The sequence below is a fragment of the Plectropomus leopardus genome, chromosome 15 (genome assembly GCF_026936395.1).
Source record: "Plectropomus leopardus strain MGB_pleo_1.0 chromosome 15, ASM2693639v1, whole genome shotgun sequence".
Classification (NCBI taxonomy): domain Eukaryota; kingdom Metazoa; phylum Chordata; class Actinopteri; order Perciformes; family Serranidae; genus Plectropomus; species Plectropomus leopardus.
Genome location: NC_142190.1, coordinates 9,161,218 through 9,184,227, shown reverse-complemented (window position 1 = coordinate 9,184,227; position 23,010 = coordinate 9,161,218). Strand labels below are relative to the sequence as shown.

General features: G+C 39.4%; 1 protein-coding gene across 2 annotated transcripts in view; it reads right to left on the bottom strand.

Annotated features, from left to right (window-relative positions):
* Nucleotides 1-3,160: 3,160 nt before the first annotated feature.
* The window catches only part of gria4b (glutamate receptor, ionotropic, AMPA 4b), a 146,262-nt gene continuing 126,412 nt past the window's right edge, over nt 3,161-23,010 (bottom strand). Inside the window, exons 12-16 of one of the 2 annotated variants that reach the window (XM_042498982.2) lie at nt 17,542-17,740; nt 15,430-15,677; nt 11,379-11,493; nt 8,121-8,258; nt 3,161-5,121 (exon numbers count right to left, since the gene is read on the bottom strand). In XM_042498982.2, coding sequence (XP_042354916.1) covers nt 4,957-5,121; nt 8,121-8,258; nt 11,379-11,493; nt 15,430-15,677; nt 17,542-17,740 — 865 coding nt within the window. In that variant the 3' untranslated portion in view covers nt 3,161-4,956. Of the gene's footprint in view, nt 5,122-8,120; nt 8,259-10,599; nt 10,715-11,378; nt 11,494-15,429; nt 15,678-17,541; nt 17,741-23,010 lie in introns of both variants that reach the window. The other variant, XM_088088939.1, reaches the window with a different exon arrangement.

Below are 23,010 nucleotides of genomic sequence, written 5' to 3'. Positions count from 1 at the left end.
AAATATCAAATACTGATTACTTTTCAAAATCTTAACCCTTTAAATGCCAGGTTTTTGTCACTGTGTTATTATAAGGAAAAAAATAAAACACAAAAAACTGAATTATTTTTAAATGTCCTATATGCAAAGTAGCCTTTTTGTTGTTTTTCTTTTTATCACAGCCTGGAATATGGCAATGGTTTGCAGCAACATTTACTGTGTCTAAAATACAGTGTGTACACAAAATGTGTAAACTGCAGTTTTTTATCCCACAGCCATTAAAAAAAAAAAAAAACAAAACAAAAAAAAAAAAAACATTGCATGATATTATTTCTGGGTGTCATCCTGGGCTTTTGCCTTTGTCTGTTTTATTATGTTCCACTTGATGATATCTTTTTGCAAATGGAGAAAATACATGCTTTTTCCACTAGGTGTACTGTCACAATAAAATAACCAGTAATATGATCCAGCACTGCTTTTGAGTAATTTAGTCACATCCTGGAAGCTATTGATCAAAAATTGCTATTTTTTCCATAAATATATTTATATAAAATATGAGGAGTATTAAAATGCAATAAAGGGGTGTGTGTCCTGACCAGCCAGTGCAGTTATATGATCCAGCACTGATTTTGATTCTCTTGGTCACATGACCTGGAAGCTGTCAAAATATTGAAAATAACATTGACCTTGTGTTAAAGTAATTTGTTGATGGTCCCTGAGTGAAAACCCTGCGTTGCGGAGGAGAGCTCGCCGCCCTTCAACGCGACGCAAAAGTCTGTCGAATATCCAACCTAAAACTAACTTCACCACGCTAATTAGTTTTAAATATCCTACATGCAAAGTAACTTTGTTGTTGTTTTGTCACAGTCTGGAATATGTTAATCATTTTCAGCAACATTTATTGTGACAGTACACCTAGTGGAAACAGCATGCATTTTCTCCATGTGCAAAATATGGTTAAAATGACGTCATCAAGTGGAAAATAGTATAACAGACAAATTTCAAGGCAAAAGCCCAGAATGACACCCAGTAATAATACAATGCAATATTTTTATGCTTTGACCTTCCGGTATCCGGATGAGTAAAAAATGCAATGCAATGCAAATGCATGAAATAGAGTAGAAAAATAAATCAATATATAATATCTAATAGAGGTGTGCATTTTATGCACAAAGGGTGATAGCTATTAGTATTTTAGAATATTTGACCAAGCAAAAATATAACGCATATTAACCAATGTTGCTGTTAATCACTGACATATGCCAGGCTGCAAAAATAAAAAATACGTAATCCATTTATTATGTACGTAGTTTACTTAATAAATAAATAAATCACTTTCTGCATAAAAAATGTGGTCTGTTTACATTACAAACATGGCATTTACGGGATTAAAAATATGGTAATTATTGAATATTCGGTATTTTTGTTTACGGCGCAAGTTGATGAAATAATAAAAGTATGATTTTTTTGAGCGATAGTACCCCTGAACGCAGAGTATGCGCCTTCGGTCGTTAAGAAGTGCCTCTCTGGGCGGGATATCGGAGGGTTAATGGCTGTGGGATCAAAAATTGCAGTTTGAATGGGTTTCAATTGTTTGTTTGTTTTACACTTAAAGGTATGAATTTAACCATTTCGTTTACACAGTATATTTTAGACGTATTATTTGGAGCTGAGCTGGAAATACCAAGATTATGCAAACGTACGTAATCTTCCCAAAATGTAACCAAAATGCATGAACACAGCCAAAAAATGAAGAATGAAAAGCGCATTTCATGCACCGAGCAGTCCCTAAGGGGTTAACACAATAAGCAAGCAGACACAGCGGTCTGCAACACAAGCACCAACAAAAAACGCCATTTAAAAAACACCCGCGACAAATATAACAACATCTATAAGGAGCCTTTAGCAGGACAAATAATTAATATGAACAACTTACCGACGATGTTTTCATCCGGCGGCTGTTAGCTTGAATCCAATCCGGCAAAAATGACAGCAAGTCCACTGGAGCCCGCGTGAAATGTCCACAATGTCCAATGTTTGAACAAGAAAACTCAAATATTGCCAGAAGTGTCCATGGCGATGTCCTCCTGTCTCTGTTTTTGCGCACTTCAAAGCGCCGACTTGAACTTTTTCCGTCATGTTAGCTAACACGCGGCTAACTATAGCTAGCTTACCCGCTACATAAAACACATCCAACCGCGCAGACACGATCCGGACTGACGTCGGTCATGATAATTTTGCCTCCGTTTGATTTTAAAACGACTTTGGACTTTATTTTTTGGCGGTTTTGCCCAGTAGCAGCAGCGAAGCAAACAGACAAACAGAATGAGCTTCCGCATTTGAGATTTGAAAACTTCCGTTGGCCGCGTCGTTACGTCACAAAGGGGCGTGGCCCGTTTAAGGAGGCACCACCGCGCTGGAATCAACGACAACAGTTAAGGAAGCCCTTCATTATGGAGGACTCCGACATACTTTTCTTTATTTTTTTGCAATCAAAACACACACTTTAGGATATTTAACTAAACAACAAACATGCGTGTTCAGTCAGAGTTTGAGTGACTGGAGAAAATGTATCCTCTCACATGATATGTTCAAGGACCGTCGGAAATTTAAAAAATCACCGACAATTTCTTGTTTTTACAGTCTCTGGCTTTTATAACTGGTATAATTTTGACGAGTTTAAAAATTTTGGTGGGTTTTTAAAGCATGTTATCTTGAAAAATACCCCAAACACACACAAATGTGTGTATTTATATATATATATATATATATGTGTGTGTGTGTGTGTGTGTGTGTGTATAAATAAAAAAAATTTAATGACAAAAAAATAGTCCAAAAGTTTTCAAGGTAAAAAGATTTCCAGTGTCTTTTTTTAGAAAAAAAATACAAAAATCACTAAACACTTCATAGGACAGAAAACTTAATAGGAAAGAACAAAATTACCTCAAAGAGACACAAAACATCTAAAAATGGACATAACAAGACAAAGAGATGCAACAGAACTGTAAAAAGATACAAAATTTCCTCAGACACACACAACTATGTGTCTTGCTCCGGTGTAGGACAGGTGGTGGGGCCTTTTGCATATCTGTGCCTAGAGGCCCCTTGTTTTATAATCCGACCATGCTTGCATACACAAACCTATCAACCATACTTCAAATAATGACACAATACATTGCAATTTGAAATTTGTTTTTACTTAAAAAAGATCAAAATAAAGATGTACAATTGAACCAAATAAGACGCCATATTACACTTCAGCTCTAAAGACGGATGGCAGGACAAAAAAGGCATGACCTGAAATATTCCAGCTGGTTTCTCTGCTGCAAACTTCGCTGTCCAGCCACAGCGTGCGCACAGGAACAGACCGGATGGGAATAAATGAAAACATTTAGAACCAACGCCATCGCTGGCTGATGTTTTCTTAAGATGTGGCTTCTTGTATCCTATTGCAGATTGTCCTTCCATTTTTCCAAAAAAGAGAGAGATGAGGACACTTCAGTCGGTGAGACCGGAGCAAATACATTTCTGCTACAGTGTGTTCAGCCTCCCCAGAGGATCCACAGTGTTTCAATAAGGAAGGGCTCTATAATCATTGTTCAACATACAAACGGCGGCTTCATCAGCTCGGGTTCGACGTCTTACTGGAACACTAAAATAACATATAGTGAGAGAGAAATTTTTCAATTTCACATCATGGTTTTTGACTCATGTCTCCACACACATAATGGTCTAATAGATCTACCCAGATAGTACTTGACTGTCGACATTTAAAACCAGGAAACAGACAGTTTCTTTTTCATTTCTCCGTACAAAAAATAGATCAAAGAATGAAAAAAATAGTTATATTCTGACTGCAGAAACTTGATTTATAAGGCTCTACTCGCGAGCAACTCTCTGGGTCTACGTCTGCACAGTGAGGGGTGTGGTTTAAGGATTGGGGGTTGAGCTACTTAACATTCATCGTTGAATATAATAATGAATTTGTATGCAACAGGTATCAGAATATTTGGGCAGTTGATACCCCTTCACATTTAGAATTTGAATGATCCTATATAATACACTTAAGTATTCAACACATTACAAATTTTAACACTGCCTTCTGCATGTCTCCTCCTTTCAAGTGGCATCATCTTTTCATTATTGCGATGAATAAAATTTTTAAAGATGATTTACAAAAAAACAACTGTCTGTCTGTCCACTACAGTATCTGCTATGTACATCTGTTTAAAAAGCAAGCATGTTACACGGTCGTCCCTATGTACAGCTAAATTCTTCATTTTGTTTTTCATGGAATATACATATTTACTTATTTTCACAGTTTCCTATGTTTGCTCATATATTCAATACCAATAGATTTTTGTTATTATGAATACAAATATTTTTCGTCATATCCTCACGGCACTGGGCTACAACTCTCCCAGTTTCACCTGCTGATATCTAGCGAGATTGTTGTCTCTTGAACGCTGCTCATGTCTGTGTAGCAAACACTGTTCACTTTGAAAACAATCTTGATTGTGGTTCAGTTTGTTTTGCCAATTCACAGCAATCCAAAAAAAATGCACAGTTTCAAGTTTACAGTTTTCTGGTCGTCATCTTTATCATATATCATGATATTATTCGTTTCCTCCCCCCTCTGGTCCTCTTCACATACTGGAAAAGTTGAATGGCTCCAGTTGATTCCCATGACCCTTTGATTCAAACACGCCTCCGTGTGGCCACACAGTAAAACAATCAAGATTGTTCTGCCTCTGGTTTCCACTGATTTCTGAGAGAAATCACTCAGCCACAACAAGTTGTAACCTCTAACAGTGGGATTTGTTGTTCGCGCCTCCGTCGGTCCCGTCTTGCCCACTGGAGGTGACCTGTTGGGTGTGAATCCTGTTTCTTCGTGGTTAGTTTCTGGTAGTTTTGTGGGCTGTGAGATTATTGTTTTTTCTTGTTATTGGAATAAGGCACTTGAGAGGTTTTTGGTTTTCACGGGAGCTCGGAGGAGACCAAGGCGAGGCCGGAGCTCTGGCGGAGGGGAGGCCCGGTGTGGACGGCCTTGGGACAGTCGGGCGTCAGCACCCGTCCGTTCTCCCCTACGCTGCCTGTGATGGACAGACGAGCCTTGTTCCTCATGGCTTCTGTAAATGTAAGCTGAGGAGGGAAATAAAGAGACAGGTTTTGTACAGAGCAGGTGGAAATGAGGAAAATTGCACAGCTGCAGATTGGAGTTTAAGGATGTGTTCATGTCAAAATACCTTACAAAGCTTAACGTTTTTCTAAAAGAGACAGCTATCCCTATTACTTTTCTCAATGTACAATACTTTTAAAATGCTAACAAACAGAGAGTTCTTAGGACCCCAACTGCTCCCAACTATATGTTACATGCAAACATATGAAGCTCTGAACATCTTTTCTATTCATGATAATAACATTGTGCTCTGACAAGAAGTTGCTGAGATCTACAGGCACAACATCACTACAAAGAAGTCAGCTGGAGGAAGAAACACAACCAGTCAGACGATCATGCAGGCTGTAAACAAACTCTTATAAACACATCTTTACTAAAAAAAATCACCTACAAATCAGTGTATTTGCGCAGAGGGAGAGCACTGCTGTCAGTGGTGAGATACGGTTTGTTACTTCCTGGTTAAAAGCTAACTGATCGTAAAAGCATTTGCATTTCACGGACCGGTCCCTGCTTTTTCAGCGACTTTGGTGTCACCAAATGTGGGTGTTTTAAGCCAAAATGTGATCTTTAAGTTTTTGTGCCTAACCCTAAGCACACGAAAACCACAATGTTGTTGGGAAACATAAAGTTACAACGTATCAACTACAAAATAATATACAAATGTGACAGATCTATGGTTTACAAAAACATACAATGTGAACATGTTTTGCTGCTGATTTTTGCTCACTATTTGATACATGGTTTATACTTTCTATGTTAATTATTTGATAAGTATATAGATTTTTGCACATTATCTGTCCTTTTTGCGTAAAGTAGATCTAACTATCTGGCGACACAGTTGGCTTATTTACTTTTTACCTGTTGTATTTATTTGACAGCTCGGGCTTCTTCCCCTGCATGTTTTTAGCAGTGTTGCCAGTTTCATCAGATTTCCGATGACTCATTTTAACACAGCCAACAGAACCGATGGTCAGAGCTTCAAAAATAAAACCCCAAATTGCAATAAACCCTGGTTTTCTGTTAAATCAAAAAAAAATATGATATGGTCTTTAGATCGTACACTTGATTGGAGGCCAGTGTACACAACAGATAAGAAAAATAATAAAAAATTATGAGGTCAAGTACTTAAGCTACTTACACAAAGTAAGCTGGCTATTATGTTACATTAGTTAGCCGAGCTGAATTCTCAAATGTGTGAAATGTTTACATTGTTTGCACTGTGTCTGCCCGGCATAACATGTTCATTATCCGCTGATATAAATTCTAACTAAAACTCCAATCTGCTTCAAAAATATCTGTAAAAACAACACAGTACAGCTGTACAGTTCAATATAGATACAGTAGTGTAGCAAAACACCTCTCATAGCCATTCAGTACAGTATCAAGCCAGCCCCATACTAACATGTAAATCCATTAGCGACAGAGTTATTACACAGTGAGTGATAGTTGCAGGCAGTGGGACAGGGAAGCTGACTAAGCAACAGTCAAGCTAATGAAGAGTTTGTGCTGAAGTGCTGATGGGGGACACATAACCACGCTGGACAGATATACACCGAGTGCGAAGAGATATCTGAGAGTCTAATGGTCGAGGACCTGGGGGAAATATCCGGAGAAAACAGCTCACATCAATAAAGTCAGCTCAGCTTGAGGGATACTTCTCTTAACTTTAGCCTTACAACGTACACTGTTTAAACACGGCTTTATTATATGGAGCTTCCTGTGTGCTCAGGGCTGGTTTCTCATTAAATTTGTTCTGTGGCTGTACATTGATGGCCTACTGTAACTGACAGACGTGAGACAGTAATATCCCTCAGCTACAGCATGTACTTCTCAGGTTCAAGTGTGTGTGTTTAGGCCCTCACAAGGACTTTTCATGGTTCGCTATGAAAAAACAAACAAACAAAAAAAAGAAAAACAAGGCACTGGAGCTTCAAACTACACACTAGATGGACGAATGTGCTGCAGTTTGATGAAATGTCCTCACAAGTATAGACGTGTGTGTACAAGTAAAGACATTGGTCCTCATTTAACACGCCTTTCCTACCTGTTAAATTTAAGAGCTGTGTGTTAGTGTTTGTAATACATTCACACTGAGCAAAAATTTAAATGCAACAATTTTGTTTTTGCTCCCATTTTTCAAAGGTTTAAGTTAAAGACTTTTTTCATGCACTCAATAGATATATTTCTATATGTATTAAGAACTACACTACATGCCAATTAAACTACTTAATCTTACTTAATTTGTGCAAACTTGCATTTTCATCGACATTTTATCCTCATTAATTTAAAACCGTAACAAAATACCAAATTTTGATAAAGGTGATCCATCATGGCATTTATCAGCATTATTTAATTCCAATGAAAACCAGACAGGATTATTATCTTTCCACCAGATTCAGAAGGAGTAATAAATTTTACATTTTGGCAGGAAAATGGGTCACAAGGTACGCTTGCTTGATAAATGAGGGCCAACGTCTGCAGCCACACAAGCTGCGAAGCAGCAGAGGCGACGTCATGTCTGAGAATGACTCATCACTTCCTGTCACATTGAGAAAAAAGCTCGAAAACGCAGACCAGAACGTCACATGACCACATGGTGAGCAGATAAGACAGAGAAGTGGGAAGCATTGTTGCCACTGATCACGACAGTCACTCAGCATGGCAAAGCTAGCACGGGGGTATGATAGGTTTCACTTACAGTCTCTGTGCAGGGAGCTAGTGAGGGGGGGAGCAAAGGCTTGTGGGGGACGTTGTGCAAAAACCTCAACTATATCTTATCAGCTTCCCCATCGCTGCCATATGCATTGAAAACCTCGCTAAACTCGGCTAAGTTGTGGTTGCTGGGGCTGAGCCTCGGACTCTGGCTAGGCTCGGGGCTATGGTGAGGGCTGCCTTTCTGGCAGGGGTAGCAGTGGTGTTGGTAATGAGGGTGTTGGGACGGGGATTGGGACTGGGCCTCCACCTTCATTCTCTTGGCCTCGTTGCGCGACTTGTAGCAGAATTCGATGAGAGCCACCAGCATGGCCAGGCCCAGGCCCCCGACGAGGATGTAGAAGACACCCGCCACGTTGCTCAGACTGAGGGCCTGGGACGACTTGTCCTGTAGCCGGCGGGGAAAGGAGTAGACACAAAAGTCAGCGCTGGTTTTAGCAGAGTGCAACAAAACAGTCAACATTTATACACAAATATGACAATGTGGAAAAACTACACATCAACTTCACTTCATGCACACTCACATACACAACTAATCACAGTCGCACAACAAGTATCACTGCTCTACTTCTATCCTGTCCGTCTACTGCTGCACAGCTGTATGTAGCCATGCTGGCAAAAATAACCTCCTGCTATCATCCTGCGTCAAATATAACATTATAGAGAAGTCATTAATCTCTCTGAATTAAAGAGTCAATTCCACCAGATTACAAAGAAGCATATTTTTTTTCACTTTTCTCCATTGCTGCTACACATGCACATCGTTTGGTCATATTTGCTTAAGTTTTGTGATATGCTCACAGCACTGAAAAACCCATCAGCAACTTTTCTTTCCAGAAACAATGTCCCATGTGAATAATCTTGAGGCTGGCTCTAGTCTGTCAGTCCTTATATACCCACATGTTAAAATACAGTCTGTTTACATTTTATTAAGGCTCTGTCTACACATACCTATTTAATTTTGAAAACAGACAGTTTTTTTTGCTATGTTTTGGTCTCTCGTCCACACGCAAATGAAGTTTTAGGCTGGTAAAACAGAAATGTCTATGGATTTCTTTACAATTAAACCTAGTATTGCATATGAAGCCGTCTGCTAAGCCGAGTCCACCACAGCATCATTGACATTGGATCAGACTGGGCCAGACCAGCAGATAGTGAGACAACTTCGAGGGTAGGATTGGTGTTAAGGACTGAAAGGAAAACTTTTGGTTTAGGCTTACTGCATGCCACACTGTGAGATAGGCAGTCTTTTGTAGGCTGATATCAGTCTGAGGCTTGTCTGATGCAATAAATGCATAATGAATCAAAGTTATAAAATGTAAATAGAAAAAAAGTCAGCTCATTAGCTTGCATCCTCCATCTGCACTTGCATAGTTTAACAATGTAGTGAATTAATGAACAACTCTTATCAGTCCAACAAACTTCTTTTTCATTAATTTGTGCATATTTTTCTCTAAATTTTAATAAAAAAGGGTGCTTACAAAAAATTTCGTCAGCCATAATATCATGCTATACTGTGTCTTGTTGGTTTGTGGACATGGGTCATAGCAGCAGTCACATTGTGAGGATTCGACCTAAATTTGCGATGCTGTCTTTGGTCACTAAAGCTCACAATCAGCCGTCAGTAGATGTGAAATCTAGGTCCCCCATGTCTCTTACAGTTGTCAACTCTCATCTCAGACAACCCAAACTTGCACAATGTTACATGGCCTTAAATCACTTTCTACTGAAAAGATAGTCCCATAGTCCAAATGAAAACTACCAACATCATATTCTGTGGAATATCTAACAAAACAAGGAATTGTTCCTGAAAAGACATGTTGCTGTTGATATTTAAAAATGCTATTAAATATTTCTGTATGGCTACCTATCACTAGGAAAATCTGTTTCTTTAAAATGGATGAACTAGCCCTTTAATTCCTCTAAATATTTCCGCAGGCTGCCTTCGCTCTCAGCTCTGACATTCACCTTTTAACCCCTTTTATTCAAATGTATGCAACTGATCTTCTCTGCGCTCTGACTCCTGCTCCTTCCTGTCATTTATCTCCCTCCGATAAATCACCTCCATCCTTAAGGGGCATTTAACTTAGGCTTTTTCATGGACACTGAAAAAGACTGCCTGCCATGTTTAGTCTCATTTGCAGGTGATCGCATGTGTGTGTGTGTGTGTCCTGCACTTAGGGATCTGATTAAGGGGACATGACTGATGTGGAAGGTGCATGCTGCTTTACTTCACATGTGGCAGCTCTCTCCATGCTCCAGTGCATCAACATGGTGTGTGTGTGTGTTTGTGTGTGTGTGTGTGTGTGCTGTTACAGCTGGGGCATACAGTAGTACTGACAACTAGTGTGACATACAGTAACGTCTGAACATGCCCTGGGACTATCTTGGGTGACAGCCGATGTGAGTGTGAGCCTTCATCTGCATTTGCAACACATAGCTTAGCTGCTGTAAAACTGTTAGCGCTGCACCATTCCTTGTTTCTGTCATGCTGTATCCCTCAGGCTACGCCTTAAGTCTCTACCTGCATGTCTGTCACTCGCTCTTTCTCAGAGTGTTATGTGTGTGTGTGTGTGTGTGTGTGTGTGTGTGTGTGTGTGTGTGTGTGTGTGTGTGTGTGCGCCATGTCAGCCAGCCTGCTGTAATAACAGAACAGTACAGCCAGCGTTATAAAAGTGTGCATAGAGACAAAGAGAGGAGGGGAGGCTCCCAGGCTGGTGGAGACTGACCTTACTTCCCGAGTCCTTGGGTCCACACTCCCCTTTATCGTACCACCATTTGTTTTTCAGTTTGTCTAAGACTCCTGCTTCACTCAGTTTCAATACGGCAAGGTTTACAGGCGTTCTTCAAATCACGGGGGACGGGGAAGGGTGGGGTGGGGAAAATAACATAAATAACATCATAGGACATGTTATTTTATGTTATTCAATCAGAAGAAGCCCAACAAGAGCAGCTCAGTACTCTTCACAAAGTGACGAAGCCGGGAAGGGGCCCCACTTAAGCTACATGTCTCTTTGCTCGTCAGTTGTGATAGCTCTCTGTAAGGGTCGGGTTTTTTGGGAGTTATTAAGGGGAAGGGGCTGAGCTAACAGACATATATGCGTGGGGCCCCGGCTGCATCGCTTTTCTGGAACGGGCACATACTGCCGGGACCTTTTCTACAACAAACAGAGGCTAGTACTGTCAACCCAAAACTATTGGCTCAGAAAATGTAGTTTAGACGTACGATCAAACCTCCAACATGGGGCTGCTGTTTTATTCGATTACTTTTTTTAAGGAAGGTGTCATTAATTTTTAAGTTTCTAAGTAATTGCCGTCTATCATTTGTAAGCAGTGCAGCAAATATTTTTGCCTCAACAGTACTCGCTCTCCTCTCAAGATTAAACATTTCCTTGTCACTTGGAAGCAGTTCTTTGGGTCGACCCGGCAGATGCTCCTGTTACCAACAAAACACATTTCTCTTTTACCCGCATCAAGGTCACATGGGCATAGCGACATAGCGGCTAACCTTCTCGCCACCGCCTCCGCTGCCACACTCTCCTTTGTCGTACCACCACTTGTTTTTCAATTTGTCCAACAGGCCTTGCTCATTGAGTTTTAACACTGCCAGGTTAACTGCACTTCTTGAAAACGATAAAACATATTTGGTGAGAGGGGGTGAGTATGCTGTCCAATTTGGGAGGGAAGGAAGAGAAGGGGGAGGGGGAGGAGGGAGGAGTAGCAGTAAGAGAGGGACAAAGGTGGAAAAGTGCGTTAATGCTCTAAACGGTTACATCCCGGGACCCGAACACACACTGAACACAAATCTCTCCACTTTAATGTGCTGGTTTAAGTAAAATAATGTTAACAAGCCAATACACTCCAGAGCTAATACTTTTTTTTCCATTTAGTTAAAAATATGTTAAATTATGAAGCAATGATAATTTATATGTAGCCATCGTGTACATATTTGAAACCTTTTGCTGGTTTTAAAAACTAATCAGCTTAAAAAATATTCTGAAGACATAAAACAGAGTTTTAGCATTTGCATTATCTGATGCTAGCTAATGTAACCTATTCTCATTTGCAGGTCGTGAAATATCAATGCTTTATCACACCCCTCTGCATCTTATAGCGACGCACAGGGCACCCCATTGTGACGCCCAGCCAACACTGCAACCCATGAAAACTATTTGATGAAGTTTTGAAAAAGAGATCATATTTTGGGTTAAAATAAGTATGCCTACTGCGGTCTCCTAGAAGAAAGTCAGGTTTTGTGTTACCCTAACCTATGACGACTTCTCACTTTTTATCATACCTCAGTTGCTGTCATCATCAGGTATTACCCTGATGGGTTTACACTGGAGTTAGAAAGCAAGATGCATCCCATAAACATGTCAAAGGGTGCGTTTGGCGTTGATATCACACGCTGAGGGATGTGATAAAGTGTCGGTATTTGTTGCTATGGAATGAGAACGGGCTGGCTATCTGGTTAAATCTGCCACCAACGTTAGATTGCTAAATAGGAAAGAAGACAAAAAATATCTTTCTGCTGCAAAAATTACATAAAAAATATTTTTTTCCTTCCTTTTTCTAACTTTTGCATATTTTTTTCTTTTTGTTTTAAGCTCTTCTAGCGACATGTCATTTGGGATACTAATATCTGTTGATGTAATGATTCAGTCTGGATAACAAATATTAAATGGACATTCATGGTCGCCAGAGGATGATTACTTAAGACACTGTTGATCCCATGACTTTTAAATTTAGCAAGTTTTGAATTATCCAGTGAAATATCTCAACATATACTTGATCGATTGTGACATATTTTAAGCCAGACACACTGTTTCCTTTGCCTTAAACGCCATCATCTGATCAAACTTCAATTTGTCCATTATTTTTGTGTATGACCAAAGATTGTATAGTTTTAAATCTTCAGGCCTTGAGGTTGTGTATGAAAGTTGAGAATTACTGGTTATAGAAAAAAACAACCCTGAATTAATTTATGCAGGCAGATATGTAAATGTCACATCATGTTTTTCTACATTCAAAGTGACAAAATCATAGGAAACACCATATTTAACTGAGTAATTTAAAAAAAAAATCTTTTTGGCACATAAATTGCCAATTTTTAAAGATTGAATACTGGCACAAAATGCTGGCAGCCGGTAATGGCAGTCCCAGAATATCTGCACCAGCCAGCATGTTGAGAACCAAACACCTCCATAAAATTTGGACCTGTTTTACACATGTATATAATATATGTACGTCAGCCAATTCAAAGCTCACAGGATTTCTGAGCATTAAGCTGTTCTGGAAAATCGTGATTGACTTGCATAAAATGTCTCTGAAAAGCCGTTTAAAATAAGTGTTGCGTTATAATTTCATGGCTCCTTTAGAAGGCTGCCGTGGTGATGTCTGACGATAGAGAGAGATTTGCCTCAGCGTGCGTTTTGATCCTTTTAATTTATTTGCATCATTATGAAAAATAAAAAAGTCAGAAATGGAAATGGATCAGAAAGACAAAGCGACACAGCTGATATTCAGTTTTAGCTGGTGATGTTTGCGGAGCCATGTGAAATAACAGCCTTGACCAACAATGTCGCCCGCTCTCCATGTTGCTGGTGTGTTTCCTCGCTGGTATCCGGACAAGTCGCTGACAGAAGATGATAATCCCCCAAATAAACCAAGATAGAGGCCTGGAGGAGGAGGGGGGACTACCGTGATCTGTCAGGGACTCTTCCTGGTCAAAGCAGTGGCTGAAAACTGGCACCAGCCTGGCTGCAACACAAACCAGTCGCTACTCTGCTCTACTTTGAGCTTCATGTGCAGAGGAACTTACAGAAAATAGGGTTTGATTTTCTGGCTGTGAGGAGTTTGAACCAGGGTTCGTACAGTGTAAGGAAAGTTACATTTAAGACTTTTTAAGATTTTAATTGCCACTTGGAATAAAATTTAAAACCAATTTTACAGCCCAAATTGAAGGTCAATTATTGTTAGACATGATTTTTTTGTCCTGTGAAAATGTTAGATTATCCAGACCAAGTGTTTTTATTTTTTACTTTTTAGAGTGGAAAACATGGAGGACAATGAACATAATATATTATCATAATTTATTTGGTTTACCAACCAAAAATATTGCAATTTCTGGCTGTTTTTTGTTTTGGTGATTTTGTGTTTTCTCTCTGCATGCGAGATCGCACTGCCTAGATTCCTACCATGATGAGTTTAAGAAGAGGAATTTGGTAAATTATTTAACAAAAACAAATCCCAGATGTTACCATTTATTTTGAATTGATTATTTTGATTTTATAATGCATCATCAGAAAAAACTATTTTATTTTGTACCTCTATTTTCTGTTTGTACCTCTTCATTTTATTCGATTTGTATTTTTGGTACAGTGTACTGATCTTTGTGCAGTGTATTGATCTTTTATCTATTACATGTTATTCTATATGACCTTTACTCTTTACTGCTGAAAAACTTGAATTTCCCCTCTCGGGGTCAATAAAGGACTATCTTTTCTTTAAAAAAAAACATATATAAAACCCTACTTCTTATGTCCCAAAATGTTTTAAGACTTCTGAAAGATTGCTTTACTAACAATTAGGACTTATTTTTAGATTAATAATTTCAATGCCTTTTTGAGGATTTGCAGAAACTCTGTGGAACAAATTACTATATTAATATTAAAAACCTTAACGTCTGACTCGTTTTCAATGCACCCTCTGATTACATATGATCAATGATTGCACTACTCCACTGTTCTCCATTTATACAGCTGAGCTGCTTTATAAAAAACTGCTCTCTCTTGAATTTTCTAACATGTTCTCCACAGGCCTAAAAGCAATCATGGAGCTGTTCTCCACTGGTCTGCAGATGTGCACACACACACCTGTGAAGTTTTGCCTTTAGTATATATATCCATTCCCTTCAGTGAGACCTTGCCGGCGGGCTTTGATCGATGAGTGTGCGGATTGAAAGTGCAACTCCCCAAAGTAATGACACTGTATTCTCTGGCAGGTCTGTAAATTCCACTCTGTGCGGGAGGCAGTGACAGAGTCTGGCAGAGTTACCCAGGGCTGAGCATTCAAATGGCTCCCAAAACACTATTTCAGTCACTTAGTTGAAAAGAAAGAACCAGTCAACCATGAAGGAAAGCTGAAGTAGCAGTAGCGAAACATCTCTCCGCTAATTACATCTGTATATAAAAATGCAGATTATCTCAAATGGCGTTTTCTAAATAGGACATTTTCAGAAGTTTACTCGTGCATGCCATTCCAACAAATCTGCCCAAACAGCAAGCACAAGCACAAAGATTTACCTGGTGTGGAGAGCTGTGAAGAAAAGAAAAATGAAATAACCACCCCTGCATGATCACGGTGACCCCCACATGCATGCAACAAACACAGATGACAAAAAGCCACTACTTCTGCCCTCCACCAAACACATGTAACGCCCCACCCACCCACACCAAGCAAAGTAAGTGGAGACAGATAAAGATACAAAAGGCGGCACACCAGGGAAGGTGGAATACCATAACAACACGTAAAACATATTGTTACACTATTCCACCCACCTTAACTGTGAACCCTTGGGGGTAGCTACTCCGTAGCCTTTGGAGTCCAAGTTTCCTCCCACTTTCATTGTGTCGCATGGCTTGCGTTGTTCTGTGTACTCATTCATGGTGGACTCCAAGAGGAAGGCGTATTTCCCTTTGGACTTGCGGACCCGCGCCACGCCCTCAGCCGTGGTCTTGGTGAAGACTGTGGGCTCTGCAGACTTCATGTAGCCCCACATCTTCTCGTAGACGGCGATTTTGGACCGCTGTGGGGTTTTGAGGAGGTTGGAGGTTCAAAGGTAGACGTAGTATGAGAGGTGGGGAAGATGGAGACAGTACATCGGCAAACAACATGGTAGTACAACGTGGAGTTTCAGTTTAAAAGTTGGCATAACTCGTTTACTAAAATAAATTCTTACCAAATACATGCAAGCAATACAGAACTATATGCAGTGGTTGAATGTAACCAAGTACACTTATCCAAATACTGTACTTAAAGGAATATTTACCCGCAAAATGCCCATTTGTATGACAATTACTCACCAAGTGCTACCTTGAATTCTTGAGGAAAACTTTACTTTTCTTGCATGCCTCAACAGTTTGAGCATCCACAAAAGGTGAAGATTAATTGACATGAATGCTGTCCGTGTTTCATAATGGTAAAACTATATATAAGCATCCGTTTATAAGCTTTCACAAATATCCTGCAGTATAATCCAAGTCTTATTTATCCAGTCTTGAGCTCAGTACTTCTCTAGCACAAGCATTTCACAAAAAAAGTTTAAACACGTCAGCACAAACAGTCTCATTCATCATCAGTTTGGGCACATGCAGGCGTTTGAACTCTGCTTTACTGTAACTTCTTAACACAAATGCACGTGTTTGGTAATTACTGGATAAAGAGACTTGGATTATACTGGACTTTGATATAGTTTTGCTGTTGTTAAACGTGGTCCCCTATGACTTCAATTCATGAAAAATGTTCGCCCCTGAATTCTTCGTTCACCGTGCATGCTTCAGGCAAAAGTAAAGCGTTCTTTACATATTCAAGGTAACACGTGGTGAATATTTGATACACAAATAGTCCTTTTGTGTTTAAAAAATTCTTCTAAGTACAATTTTGAGGTACTTGTACTGTAATTGATTATTTCCATTTAATGCTATTTCATATTTCTGCTCCACTACATTTTGTAAGCCAGCATGTTTACTGTATTGGTCTGATTATTATTATGTCTGACGAAGTCTCGTTCTGAAGTCCTGCAAGTTAAGTTGTTGCAGGAGGACTAACAAACCGAATCAAGCGAAAGGTAAAAAAAACATTTTATTTCTCTGTAAGGTCCTTTTCTACAAAGGAGTATTAGGGACCGACTGAGAAAAAAGTTAACATTTTGATAAAAAAAAAGTTTTAATTTACAAGAATAAAGTTGTAATTTAATAAGAAAGAAGTCATATTATGTTAAGTAAAAAGTTGTAATATTACAAGAATAAAGTAAAAAAAAAAGTTGTAATATTAATGGATTAGATCTTAACAATATCAAAGTTTAATATCATTATAATTTCAGTTGTTTATATTTCATAGTATTGTATTGTGTATGTATATTCCATATACTGCACACATTATGTACTTTATACTACTATGTATATAGTGCTTGTTATTCATACTGTACATTTTTTAACGTGTACATTGTATATAGCTTTAATAAAATTTTCTTCTTTCGTTTTTTATTTATTTTAATGAAACAGAACTTTATCTCTCTCACCTCCTAACCTGTTTCTGTGTGAATGTCCCCTGGGTGGGGGATCAATAAAGCTTTATCTTATCTGCCTACATCAACCTCGACCACCTCTTTACAACTCACGTGCACTCCAAAAATGTATAACTTCCCTCAGCTGGAAAACCTTTGCTACTGAACATCATCAAGGGCAGCAAGTACATTTCCTCTTAAACATATCTGACAAAACGAGTTTGGACTACAAAATGCTAATTTCTCGGACACAGGGTTGCCATGGAGACCTGCTAAGCTCCCTCGGGTTCCTACTAAGAAGAGTACGCGATCAGCCTTTTCTGTGATGTCTAAAAGATGTGCTCCCCCTACCTGCAGACCTTTAACCCCTGCAACACCAACTCACCCGGAAGAACTCTTTGGTGGAGCCAGAGTCCAAAGTGCCATAGGCGATGTCTGTCTGCTTGGCCAGGTCCTCGGCGCTCTCTATGGGGGAAACCATCCTCTCCACAGTGAGGAAGGCAGCCAGGTTAGCAGTGTAGGACGAGATGATGATGAGAGTGAAGAACCACCACACTCCCCCAACGATTCGACCCGATAATGATCTTGGAGAGGAGGGAGGTGGAAGGAGGAGGGAGAATATTGCGGGGACAGTTTGGAAGGATTAGGATGGCAAAACATAAGAGGAATGAAAGGAGGGGATTGTCAGAAAGTAGAGCCAGAACAATGATTATTGGAGTGGTAAAATAAAGGCAAGGAGGAGAGGAGAAAGAGGGATCAGAAGGGTAAGATAAAAAGACAGAAAATAGCCAGTCAGTGTTGGAAAATACAGTGAAAACAAGACAATTAACCCTTTAATGTACTGCTCAACCGCTTAGAGTGCACTTTGTGTCACTTTATCTTGATGAGTGTCAATTTGTTTTTTAAACTTGCGCTACTAAATGGTTCAGATGATTTACTGTTGTTAAAGGATACATTTAATGCTGTCAGTCAGATATACGGTGAAATGATGTCAAAGTATTTTTTGTTGTTGTCTAAAGCCATACTCAACCGAACAGTTGAGTTGTCCTTTTATAGTAAAAGCAGGGATGCCAAGACTGTAAATTGACACTTTTTATGAAATAAAAAAAGGAAGTTTATTCACTGTTATTCATACCATATATATAATGTTATTCAATTATATATATTTGATTAAATAAATTACATATATATATGATATTTCCCCATTTCTAAGATGTTTCCAAAGTACTATAGTGATAAATATCTGGAATACATGCATGAAAATAATATTAGTACTGGTAATACAACTAAATCCATGGTTAGAAATTAATATATATGTTGGCATACTAACATACCACAAGCATTATAACAGTAAATTAATAGTAATTTTGATTTCTTCTTTCTATTTTCAATTACCAGAACCTGTCATCACAATCCTTTAGTAGTATTTATTTGATTTATTTTAAAACCTGTTAAAAAAGTAAACACTGATTTTTGTGGTTATAGCCTTCAGGACATAAAAACTGCAAAGCCTCTTCTTTCCATCACTTTTTCTTAGTGAAGACTTTAAAGAGTTAAAATGAATGAAATATGACTGAAGCACAGTGAAACTAGTCACCACCTTGGGTCCAAAACTACTGCTGTACGACCACAAGGTGGAGCTCTGACAACACAAACCTTCCAGAGCCGTATTCAGCCCTCATTAGTGCCGATTGCCTCATAAAAAAATCCCACATGCTCGTGTTGACCAGCTTTCATAAAGGAAACATTGGCTACTCCTGTCCTTTCTTCCCCACCCCCATATCTTATTGTTTATTGGTGGGATGAAAAGAGCTGCAGGTCCCCCCTGGCCGGCATGGCGACGGCACTGTTCTTTTCTTGTTTGTTCGCTCGGGGGAGACAGATAGCCCGTTGCTCAGGAGCAGCAGAAGGTCGTGAGGAGAATCTTAAACCATAAATGCTGCATTGAGGAGAACAAACAAGATCTCCCCTCGGTGCAAATCAAACAGCAGAGGATACAAAACCCTCAGGCCTCCTTGTCAGATGGAGAGAGAGAGAGAGATGGGCATATGAGCAGGGGAGGAGAGAGGCATCTGCAACAGTCAGTGCTTTCTTGGCTGGTGTTTCCACTTTGTCTTATTGCAATCTGGCCACATTCCACTGTTTCCAATATACACATGAGTTCTCCATGTCTTGTCATGCATGTGCACCATGTACAAAAAGGGAGGTGGCATCCTTTTCTCACAAATAACATGACACAGCCAAATGCTCAAGAGAACCTTGATTACCAGCATTGCTAACGGCACATTTAGGGTGATTTATTTGCCAATAGAGTCTCACACAGACGCGTCACTCTAACCAAAGAGTCCGAGAGGAAACCTCTGTTTTCTCGCTCTGTGCCGATGAAAGTGCCTGTAGCGGCTCAGGCGACTTCCAATAGGGAAAGTGCTGCAGTAGAGCATGTCTCCTCCACACACACACACAGGAAGCTTTGCCCATGAAATAGACTTACTTGACGTATTAGCTCTGGATTTGAATACAAATGACTTTCCTCTCTTTCTCTCCCCACACTCTATTTTCCGTCTCCTCTTTGAGAGTATTTCTGTGGCTTTTGAGCACTAAGAATTATAACAGTAAAATAATGAAGGGGTGGAGGGTGTGCATGATATCCTCTCTCTTCTCTCTGCTGCTTTATTTCCTTTTTTCCCACCTGTCAAAATCCCTCCACTCTCTCTATCACAGCGTCTCCATCTTTCTTGCTTTTTTTTTCCGCTATGCACGCAGCAGAGGATTGTGGGAGTGTAATAATGGGACAAGGGGAGGAGGGTCTCTTTGCCATCCCTCCATCCCTCTGCGCTGTGTGCTTGCTGGCTGATACCACTGACTTTGATCCACAGTGACACACTGCTGTGTCTTGATGGGCCTGCAGTAAACAGAGGGGAGGGAGAAGCTTAGCGCTGGGAATTTGGGTAATTTTTAAGCCACGTCAGTGTTTTTCTTTTTTTTCTATTCACCTTGGATTAATGATTTCAATGCACAACGAATTCTACACCATATATGGTACGCTCATGGAGGAGCCGATCATTAGACTTTTATCCATCCATATATACATTAGCTATTCTGGCTTATCTTTGACGGTTGCAAAGGGAATCCCAGTTGACATTAGGTGAGAGCCAAAGTGCGCCCTGGACAGGACAGCAGTCAATCACAGGGCTGACATAAAGGCCGCAGCTAATATGTTTTCATTGTAAATGAAAATAATATCCGTACAAAAAAGCGTTTTAGCACCGTTTCAGAAATAATCCGTGTCCATACTAACACGTCTGAAAACACATATCTCATGACCATTCATGAACACTGGGCTTCTGACTGTTCAGCTACAGAAAATACGACAGAAACGGCAAAAAGTAACACCAGAGATTCAATTGGTTTGGCACACAATGAGGTGGGACTGTTGATGAAAGTACCACATGAGTATAAGACAGCCAAAGAGGCGGGAAACAGATTGGGAGTCATTGCAAAGTGAGTATGACAACGTATAAGAGCGGTACTGGACGGGAACATTACCATCGCCAGAAGAAGCCATGGCGATGGACGAAAAGGACCAAGACAAGAAGGATGAAATCACAAAAAGTTTGTACACCTAGCTATCATGTTTTGGCTTGACAAACGTGACTGAGACCCAATCTGGAAGCAAACATGGTTGCCTCATCGTTTTCAAAAGTCTATGTTTCTGCTCATCCAGACTAAAGGCAACCCTGGAGTTATCAAAAAAAAGTTTGAGTGGAGAAAAATGAGTAAAGCTTTCTCAGTTTAAGGGATTCCAAAAGGACGGAGTAATGTGGACGTTAGGTGTAAATGAAAACGTAGCAATAATGCATTTCAATATGAAAATGTTATCATAGATGTAGACATAGAGACTGACAACCAATCACAACTACGGCCTACTATTTATTTTCTCCCACCTTGCAAAACATGTTTAATATCATTAACTTGGCATAATCATTTAATGAGCATTTTTAAAGTTCAGGGTTAAAAATGTGTCACATTTTCTAATGAACCATAAAATGGTTGTCTATTGTTAAAAAGCTGTAAGTAATAAGATGTGTCTTTTTGGTGTGTAAGAAATATTTATTGTATATTATATTGTTTTATACTATACTGCATTATAATAGTAATTTTGCTTTTAAATATATATACAATGTGGCAAAAATATGAAATTCTGTTCCAATTCTCAACACGTTCAAACCCAAAACCCGAGCTGGGTCAAGCTGCCACTATGCATCTTAGGAGGAGGATCTCGTCAGACGGTCACATAGATTCAGAAACTCTCTCCCCTCACACCTTAGATTTAGAAAGAAGTTGTGTCAGGCCATTTCTGTAACTTTACAAAACCAACAATTTGACATTCATGCCAAAATCACGCCATGGCCGGCCAGCTGTGAGGAGATGAAAAAGGAAGTCTGGGTCTAAACTATTCAACTATAGCTCATGTGAACAGCCGAATGTCATCCAGGGGAAACTCTCTGAGAATGTGCAGCATTACTCCAAATTTAAATAATGTGATGTTTCCTCCCTCTTCATGATAGCTGCTTTTAGTGCCACCCTTGAATATGTCATTTGGAAAAAGGACACTTTAATTTCTGGCGTGGTCTAACAACATTTTATACAGTTCTGTCAAATCAAAAGCTGGCCCTTAACCTTTGCGTAAAATAAAAGAGATTTGGGCCAAATTTTGGCTCCACTGTAAGACTGAATATAGACTGAAATAATTAAGAAGGGGGCACAAGATTGTGTAGCAAATGCAGGTGTCACTACAAGGGCTTCATTGTATCTGTTGATATTTTGTTTAAGTGGTGCATGCAATTTTTCCAAACAAATCTACAGCACTCAAATCACCGAAAACTAACTGCTACATGTTGAACCTGAAGCCAACGTCCTCCTACTTTTGACTTCATATGAAGCGGTACGTGTAACTGTCAGAAAAGGAAAAACTTGTCTATCAAAAAAAACTAAAAAAACTAGGATTAAGCAGAAAAGTTTATAAGTATAAGAGATGTTAATGTCAGCACTTTGTTTTCAGCTTTGAGGGTTTATGATGACTGTCAAATCATTTGCATTTCTAGTAATACATGTGCCTATCCAAGTGTGGTCATTGCAAGTGTTTTTGTGCAATACAAAAGCTCTGCTATAAAAACAAGAATCGAAAAATTGTTTCACTGCAGTTGGATGTTGTGAAAAACGTTGGGGAGAACTTGACTGTAATGATGTACGAGCTCAGTTTTCCCATGAGTGGAGGAAACTAGAAAACCAGACGGGGGGAAGTACTAGAAGAAATAAAGTGGAAACAAAACAGAAATTGGCTCCAGTGTTGGGGGAATGGGATTCATCGCAGCAGTCCAGGAAGCCTCGGGGTATAAAGAAGACTAAATGTAGAAAAAAAGAGACAGAATAATTCAAGCAATTATACAGCAGTTAGTCAGCACTTTTCCCATACCGGTTAACTCACTTAAGTTAAAATAATTTGTGTTTATTAAATAGGAGATAGAGAGATCTAAAGAGGCTGGCATGGTCTGCATGTTGGCTGGGTGGCATTTCTGCACCCATCTGCAACAATTTATGTTATTAATCTCAATGTGTAAATGAAGAAAACAGAGAGCTGGAAAGTTATTATATATAATGAGTCTCAGCCACACTGAAATCTCATATAATCATGTAGTTTATCAAGTTAATTTATTAATCTTCAACACAAAGCGAGGACCTTTTCGCAACTAATTGCGTGGCCATGTGTTGCTCAGTGCCACAGAACTTTACCTCAAATGTTATAAATATTACAGACTCCAGATATACCAAACATGACAGGGAAAGTGTGTTA